Source organism: Porites lutea, chromosome 2 (genome assembly GCF_958299795.1).
Source record: "Porites lutea chromosome 2, jaPorLute2.1, whole genome shotgun sequence".
Taxonomy (NCBI): domain Eukaryota; kingdom Metazoa; phylum Cnidaria; class Anthozoa; order Scleractinia; family Poritidae; genus Porites; species Porites lutea.
This window is the reverse complement of record NC_133202.1, coordinates 22,723,764-22,732,872: the sequence shown is the minus strand read 5'-3', so window position 1 is coordinate 22,732,872 and position 9,109 is coordinate 22,723,764. Positions and strand designations below refer to the sequence as shown.

General features: G+C 39.5%; 1 protein-coding gene across 1 annotated transcript; it reads right to left on the bottom strand.

Moving 5' to 3' along the window:
• Positions 1 to 471: 471 nt before the first annotated feature.
• On the bottom strand, positions 472 to 7,908 carry LOC140928040 (collagen triple helix repeat-containing protein 1-like). Its single transcript, XM_073377760.1, has 4 exons — positions 7,819 to 7,908; positions 7,030 to 7,109; positions 2,591 to 2,779; positions 472 to 943 (listed from the first exon to the last, which is right to left on the bottom strand). The coding sequence occupies exons 2-4, from the start codon at positions 7,099 to 7,101 to the stop codon at positions 581 to 583; spliced, it is 624 nt and encodes a 207-aa protein (XP_073233861.1). The 5' UTR covers positions 7,102 to 7,109; positions 7,819 to 7,908; the 3' UTR covers positions 472 to 580.
• Positions 7,909 to 9,109: the final 1,201 nt, after the last annotated feature.

Sequence of the window (9,109 nt, the reverse complement as noted above, 5' to 3'; positions counted from 1 at the left end):
ACATTTTACGAATACAAGTGTGCTGTAGTGTAAAAATAATACAAGGACAGGCTCAGCTTACTTGGTCAACGAAATTGACATGTCACAAGGATTTTATTGCGTTTTCTAACTTTCGAGTGACCCTATTATACGGGGTGAAATTATAAAAGATGCTGTTTAGGATTTTAAAACTAATATGGCCTTTGGCCGTATTAACGGGTGACCGCAAAAACATGTTTTTTTTTTTGTTTTTTTTTATAAGAACATGTATGGCCGTTTAACCGGGCGAAAAGAGAGTGGCCTTATTAACGTGGACTGGTCGTAAGGCGGGGTTTCACTGTGTTTATACTTCGCTCTCCGAAACCGAATCGCATTCTTGAAACCTGTAAAGCTTAGCTATTAATTGTAAAAATCAATCAGCTGACCGGCTATCTTTGTCAAAAGTGAAACAGATCAGTAACCAAAACAACAAGAATATGATTTTTCTCGAACTTTATTAAATAGCCCTTTGGCTAGTCTCCGCAGCCGCTCGGGCCGGAGGCACGGAGTGACTACGAAGGAAGCAGACTTCCTTTACAAGCAAAGCTGAAAGATATCCTTATTAAGCAACTGGTGGCTCTACTTCCTCTACGATAATCTTTGTGGCCTGAATCCCACCGTGATCACCGTTACATGGCGGATTACACCCGGGACAACCGCCAACGTTAAACTGAACTTGTACTTTACCCTTAGGAATACCACCACAATAGCCCTCTATCTTGACCGGTCGGAGTTCGTTAAACTGTTTCAACCCTTTTTCATGGGATAAAACACCCTCAATTGTAGATGGGGTCTGGCACTCTTTACCGCTGAAGGTGAAGAACCATCTCTTGCAACAAGGCAAACAGCCTGCCGTGAAACCAATGTTCCCAATGTACGCAGCGCGTAGGAAGGTGTCTTTTTCAGCCTTGACAAAGTTGCATTCCTGTTTAAAAAATGCCACGAGAAATTAATCACACGAATTAGAAAAATGCATGCTGCGGACAGTCCATAACCTGTTCTGGGAGGTTCCCAGAATAGGCCAGAATAGGCCATTATACCCTTACCGTGGTACAAGGGGGTGGGGGGGTGAATGATTGAAACCCTCCCCAGAGTTTTTGATATAGTGCAGTATTTCGACATGATTTTGCCTTCAAAGGAAAGCCTTTGATCCTATCAACACGATGAAGTATATTTTATGCTGGTGGCGCTACTGGAGGCCTGTGACGTCACCAACAATAGCCGCCATCTTCGCCGCCATCTTGGATTTTACCAAGAATAGGCCACTTCCGAGTTCCATAAACCCTCACTTTCAAAATGAGGCTAGGTGCACAACCTTTCTTGTGAAAATGAGTTTTATTTGTATGAGAATGAAAAATGATTTCCGTATCAAAGGCTAAGCACCTACCCTCGTCTGGTAATGCTAGTATTCCCAGCTGTGTTCAATATAATGGTCAGTCTGCCTTTACGCCGAAAAGGAAAGCTGATTTGTTCAATAAATTTCTTTCACAGTGTATTTAGTGAAAGATCTGGAGAGATGGCTTACGAGGATTTTACACCTTTCACTAAGGGCACTGTTGATGACTTGTCATGTTCAGTGGCTGATGTTTATAAAGTTCTTAGTTCCCTTGATCTAAACAAGGCGATTGGTCCTGATGCAATTTCACCAAGAATTCTGAAGGAGTGTGCTGCTGAGTTGGCACCATCAATATCACAGCTGTTCAATTTTTCAAAGAACTTGAGAAAAAATGCATTTTTACTCACAAATGGTTTGACAACCTGATACTTATGTCGTCACGTGACGTAACCATATTTTGTAACTGACCATCACTAAACTTGGTCTCAAACTGCGTGCAAGGGTTAAAAGGGATGCAATCTTTTAAACTAGTGTGTGAAAGGGGCACCATTTCTCAATGGAAGGTATACGAAAGGGGTACCTTTTCTGTGAAAAATGGTATATAAAAGGGTAAGGCCAGGGGTTGGACTTCAATTTGGAGCGAAGTCTCCCAGTTCAAACATGTTTTGGGTACCCTCTCTCCTCTAGCGGACAGTCTACTTTCCCATGCATTTTATTATTAAATTAATTATTAAACATCATCCTCACAAACGTAACAAGATGCTTTCAAATTCAACATTGAGGGACGAATGGTCTTCAGTTGCTTGTTTCGCCACATTTATTTTAATAAATGGTACAAAAACTGACAATTTTGCAATTTGACAGTTTTTAAACTTTCAAATTGCAAAAGGTCCTTCAAATCAAATGGAGAACATCAAGGCAGCTGTCTGCAATCCAACTCATACAGCTGCTAACAGCTTTACCAAAAGTTCTTGTTTATCCATAACACCTAATCCGCAGCTCATTTATGTTAAGTTTTCCGCACAAAGTTACGTACTTACTTACAATTGTTAACATTTTGAAAATACCTTCAAGCCATTTGCCAAGATTTTTTTTTCATCGACCTCAGAACATTATTCATTTGCATTCACATTTTTGTTCTATTATTAAATAAGTAAAGCTATTTATCATTCTTTAATGGCTGTTATTCCCATAGATCTTGATACTACGGTGTAAAAATCTTAAAGTTATTCTTACATGGATGGGACCATCGAATGCTGTCGTTCTTGATGTTTTATAAGCGCATTGCTTATATATCTGTGGTTGGGAATTACCGGGAGTACCAGGGATTCCGGGGCTACCAACGGGACCTGGGGGACCACGGTGGCCTGGTGGTCCTTTGTGTCCAGGTGGTCCTCGATGACCTTTTGGCCCTCGAAGGAAACGCTTTTGTGAACGAAAAAAATGAAAAACAAATGTGAGAAAACATCCAAAAATCAGTCAGGAACAATCGTCTCAAGATTTAAACTAAATGAAAAAATAATAATAATAAAAGCAAAACAATATAGGCAAATGATGACCTTCCTCATTACTATCATTATTAAAACCAAAAAAAAAATTAAATAATATATGAAATGGGTTACCATAATTAAGCGAACACAATCGAAATCTTACTGGTATTGGAAAGAATAGTAAAATATTTATTCATCTATTTATAATAGTGAATTAAAAAATGTTATCGTACAGTACTTGATATGGCCATGCTACAAAAGGGCCGTCCGCTTACCGATCGACTATATGATGGGGATCAAAATTTCGATTCCGTTCAAATTCTGTCCGCAAAACAACGTTACTATAACGTGAAAGAAAACACAGTCCTTTGGTATTAAAGAAGCTGTGTCACAAAATGTGTCAAAATTCAAACAGTAATGGAAATATAAGAAGACTCAGTTTGATCTGCGGATAAATATATGTAAGTGGAACTGATTCTCACATTTGAATAAACAACCTAAGCGGTTGAAAAAGAACCTGAAAAATTTCATACTTGACTGGGAATCGAACCCTGACGTATGAGATGACAGGATACAACACTTTATCCAATCAAGCCATCTGGAGAGCAGGCCATTGGCAAATCGTAACATACCCGTTGATGGAAATGGCATGAATGAAAATATATGGAATGACTCATATTTATTTTGAACCGCGGAACCATCGAAAAAATTTTTTTGGATGTCTACGATACGAAGAGTTAAGAACGAAGTATTTCTACAGTTTCAATTCGCATTTGCCAACTTATCAAATATCACATCCACAATTCGAAATATATCCGTCTCGACTTGTTTGACCGAAATACATCAACGAAACTGTTCTTATGGAAAGAATGTGTATAAAACGTTACTTCCAACTCCCCATAGTTTCACTTTTATCCAGTTTGATGCCCAAATGTAAATACATATACACACTATAACGCGGAGCGACTATGGATCATAAACTGGATCACAAGCAGAATTTACCTCGTACCTATTCACCTGTAACCTTCAAAACTGTGTATTTGACAAGATTCTTAAGGCTAAAGAAGCAGATCATACTATAAAGGGGGCAATTTCCGAGTGGTTGGGAGTGGCTTCTCGAGGTCTTTCTCGGGGACCGAGTAAGATTGGACGATTATTAAATAAGTATGTGTAATCAAATGGTATACTCGTGAAATTAGGAAATAACTTCACTTGCGTTTTGTCCAAATCCTAATAATTTCCCTCCCCTTTACCTATTAATATCATGGGTGGCGAGTTACGTTAGCAATCGTGAATTTTTGACATGTTTATCCTGGATCGTATCTATCGAGAACTCTATTCTCTCAAATGTTTAGACCTTAAATTTGGCTTAAGTTCAGAATTTTTTCAAAATTTTCGACAAAATGCCTGTTAGAATCCTTCTTGACGTGCTCTTTCGTGTGTTCAGGTTTTCTAAAGCGTCTGTTTGTGCCTTAGACTACGAGTAGTCCCCCATTTTTCCTCAGGGATAGTAGAGCATGCGAAACGCGAGGGCGCGTGAAAATCACCCCACGCGAGAAAAGGTGACACGCGGCGGGGAGAGAGAAAAATAACGGACTACAGACAAAGCCCAAGCTTTTGACCCTTCACGGCCGACTGATTTTGGAGTGTGAAGTTCGTATCCCCTTCCAAATCAATTAAGCACATCCAATGGGATTCCTTCCCTTATTGAGCTGTCATTGCTCTTGTCATCGGTAAACTACGGAAGATATTTATTGCAAGCAAAAGAAAACCCAGATACTAATTTTCTTCATGGCTGTTTCGCGAGAAGAACTTGATAGTGTAGGCAACACACGACTTTAACTCATGCCACAACGCTGTTTGTTCCAATGAATTTTTTTTTCTCTGACGGGTAGATTCTGCTCTGGAGGAAAACGTTTTGACTGAGCAAATGTGCTTTTTGCCGCTTATTTCATACTGAGAGGTCGTGACACGCATATTAATTTTCTGCGGTTATTGTTTATGGTTGGCATGATTTGCCCTCTGATGCAGGAGCATTTTCTTTGACCTCTTTTGAAAAGTAAAGTGCTTCAACGCGGCTAAATAAGGGTTTTGGGTTGTTTAATTTCTCCGGTAATTGCCTCCTGGATCTGAATAATTTTAAGCGATTTTCTTTTTGGCCGTGAATCAGCGACCGTTTTCTGCAATGTTTTGTCACGCTGGGCCCAGCTCATTAGCGTTTTTAGCAGGATGGATGGTGATATCCAAATCTCAAAGAATGGATTGCAGCTTACACTAAAACTACATTAACTATAGAGAATTGCGATGTGACTCAGTCATAACTGCTCATGAATTTTAACTGCCGCTTGTTTTTCTGGAGATAATGTGAGTCTTTGGACTGGAGCACGTAGTTCCTCCCTTGGTGATAACTTTTGAATTAGCTTAACAGCCTTGCGACTGTTCTGTTATTCCCACTTCGTGATCAGGCAAGACCATGGTTTCGGTTCCCCACGCGAACCTCACCAGTTGCCGGGTTGGCTCTCTGCTTAGTTGCTTCTACAAGAGCAACTCTAGTTAATTGTTCTGTGCTGTTATTTGTTCTGCTCTAGTTGTTTGTTCTGTAAATTGTGATTATGTCGAGTGTTGATAGCGGCTGGCGCGTTTTTGACAGATGTTGACAGATTTCCATGGAAGAGCCAATCAGAGTTTTGCGTTGCGAGAGCAACGCATTAGTTCAAAAGCTTGGGCTTTGTCTGTAGTCCCTCATTTTTCTCTCTCCCTGCCGCGTGTCGCCTTTTCTCGCGTGGGATGATTTTCACGCACGCTCGCGTTTAGCACGCTCTACTATCTCTGAGGAAAAATGGGGGACTACTCGTAGTCTATTTGTGCCTTGACATCTTCATTCACGGCATTTTATAACTTCGTCGCCATCTTGACACTGAGACTGACGTACGGAAGTTGCCGTGGCAATTTTGTAATTTCACATGTGAAATTACAAATTAACGCTGAAATTTCGTGCCAAAGTTAGGAGTAATTCGTCACCTATGATATTAGTAAATAAATAAACCGGCGCTCTGTTGAGCAAGCTATCAGTTATTTTACTGTTAGAGGTCTTTTAAAACAAGAATTCTTCTTTTCATCGATGATCTTTTATTAACGGTCGGCGAAATGCTTTTTTCACCGCTTACGCAATACTAGTTGTCATCGGCTCATGAATAAAGTTCCAGTTATCTGGCTATTGCTGTATTACGATCTATTACTTCTTTTATTCATGAAGTGGACGCTTTCTAAGCCGTCTTCTAACATCTCTTTAACTTAAAGGAAGTGATTGATTATTTTTTTTACAAGGGAAAGTTGAGATTATTAGACAATCTGTTGACATGAATAAAAGGACTTTTCTCTCTTTATCTATAGTGCAACAGCATTGATGACGGACAAACATGTTTTCCTTTCAGGGGCTACCTAACAAAGTCAGTTGGAAAATAATCGGAATTCCAGGGGATGGAGGGAGTCCGACAAGCACTATTCCTGGGGGGGTTGGGGGTCTAAAGCAGAGGAGCCCTCCATGGTGGGAATGGATATTTTCTGGACCCGCCAGACATCGCGGAGCTGCCTATATTAAGCCCAGTCATAAACTCAGTCCTGTTGGTCGTCGCCGTTGAGAAATGGACACTGTTGGTTACTAATCAAGTAACCTAAAAGGCGTTGCGGGTTTCCATAAACATTTCTTTAATGTTTAATTAATGCGAAATGAGCCTTTTTGGAGATCTTAATTTCGGAAAACGATAATAAAAAAAAAAGTTCAGACGGCAAAATAGGAACTTTGAGAATCTGACATACAATTTCATCTCAGAAGAGGCGAATCTATTGGTTTCTTTGGCGAGAGAGCAAATGAGCAACGAAGTGAGTGGTCGATCCTTACGCGGACACCTATTTCGGTACCCTTTATGGGAGATTACTGGAGGGGGTTCGCCAGGGAAATATTTAGAGAAATGTTCTGAGATCTCTTATGACAAAATAAAAATTATCGGTGTGGGAATTGTCTATTTATGACATTATATGGCGATCGAATGAATTAAGTTGAATTGAATTCTTTCTAAAGTATTCGCATGAAAGATCAATACTCTTCCGTGACACAATTTTCCAATCTATGACTTTTTTTGATTTTTCAGTTATCTCTCAAGTTAAAGAATGTTTTTCTCGTACCTTTTCCGGACTGTTGCCTTTACAGATTGTAACCACAAGAAGGAGTGCGATAAATGGAAAATAAAATTTCATGTTTGGTGCTGCCGAAAGAAAAATGCATTCATTTGTTAATTAAACAAAAACCATCATAAGTGTAATGTAACTGAATCGGGATTTAAGAAGTTTTGCATCCTATCCTGCTTCAGCTTCTTAAATGTGCCCAGATTGATTAAATTTAGGGTATTTGGATTTGCAGACGTTTAAACTAAACACAGATTTGGAATCCTAATCCTTCAAACACATCGCTACATCTTTCCCCTGTTGCTACACTACCACGACCTAAAACGTTGCTTATGCAACGGAAGTCAAGTAAAGAGAAATCACAAAAGAAAATTAATAGTAACTTAGAGTATTCAATACTAGCCATAACTGCAGAATGTAAAAATTTGCCGAGCTAAATTACAAAAAAATCAGTTCACACAAAGCGGCGTAATTTTCTTGAATCACGTTAAAATCAAATCTTCGATCACGGGTGTTAAGTGTAATTCCAAAACCCCTTTCACGCGTACGTTCACGTAAAAATTTTCTTGGGACATGAGCAATCACGAGTAAATAAGAACTTAAACCATAGCCTCAATCACCTTCACAAAAGCCGGAGTATAGAGGACGCTCGTAAAAGAGAGAGAACTAAACAACCACAAAAGAGCAATTTTCACAAAAATGGTCGTCCAAACCAAGCACTTTAGTCCCAACAACTAAGAGGGTGAAATGAAACTGTAAATTTGACGAAATTAATCGCAAGTTACCTACCAACAACTGGGCACTGACGAAGCCTAGCAGCGAGGTGAGCTTCAGCTGTTAGAGATGAAAGTGCTTAAAGCCGCAAAAGTTAAAAACTTCAAACACAATGGAACGAGGGAAGAACAAAACATAACCTAATATTGAAAAGGAGCGATTGTTTAGTTGTGACTTCATATGATTATAAATAAGCTGTATCAAGTTAGGGGTGGCGAATGGTAAAATCCGAGACTCGCCGAGACGCCGAGATCCTAGTTAGAAATCCGAACCCGAGACTCTTTGGTGAAAAGTTTCGAGACTCAAAAAAAGTAAAAACAAACCATGAAAGAACGAGACTTCGAGCCTTATCAAAAACGCTTCCGAGATTTCGAGATCCTGCCAAAATTTTCCGAGACCCACGTTTTTCGAGGTCATTCGCCACCCCTCAAGTTCAAAATTCCTATCTGGTGAGCTGACTGTTTGTTAATGCGAATTAAAGTCTGAGTGTCAGTCAGGGCTAATATAACAAAAGTGGACCTGATAAACTTTGTTAAGAGATCACTTGCGATCATTTTTCAGAAAGAAAACCTCAAATACCACCATTTTCGGCCCGCTTCGTAGATTTTGCAAGTACTTTGTGGTTTCATTTCTCGCCTGAGTTGTAACTATCGCGTATCACTTAGTTACGACCAAAGTTAACTCAAAAATAAAACGCGAGGATTCCCCAAAATCCACTTACAGTTTCACCGTAATTTGCAATTTGTTTACTCAAAATAGTTCTCAAGAACTCTTTTAAACGAATTCGTGCGTTCCAGATCGGACTGGAATTCGAAAGTCTTGGTTTTGAGGAAAGGAATAAACTGGAATATCCGGAGGAAAAACCTCTCTGAGCAAGGAAGACAACCGACAACATACTTAACACACATATGTCGTCGACGCTGGGATTTGAACCCGTTTAAAGGGAGGGAGGCTAGAGAAACTTCTCAGCGTTTGCATGCCACGGCCATGAATCTCCAATCTATCAATTCGACCTCTCTCCTACGAAGAATTTTGATTTAAAACTCAAATCGACGAGCTGAGGACTTATCGTTTCCTTTAAAATGAGACACCCCTTCCTTCTTGACAAAACATCACTGGGGTAAAATTAAAATCAGTTTTACCTTGACGATGAGTTCAAAATCAGCTCCGCTGAAAAAATTCAGTCTCGGTATATATCAGAGGAAATAGTAGTTTAAAAGGAAGCCACAAAGTAAACACTATAAACGAATTCCTTCGTATAAGCATAAGTTCGATATTTTACCCAGATATCTATTTTTAAAATAGT

Bases quoted from the DNA above. Each gene is read 5' to 3' on its own strand.
- LOC140928040 (XM_073377760.1), bottom strand. From the start codon at position 7,101: ATGAAATTTTATTTTCCATTTATCGCACTCCTTCTTGTGGTTACAATC. The intron at 2,780-7,029 runs GTACGAGAAAAA...CGTTCACAAAAG, and splicing joins AAGGCAACAGTCCGGAAAAG to CGTTTCCTTCGAGGGCCAAA. The intron at 944-2,590 runs GTAAGAATAACT...TTTTTTAAACAG, and splicing joins CATTCGATGGTCCCATCCAT to GAATGCAACTTTGTCAAGGC.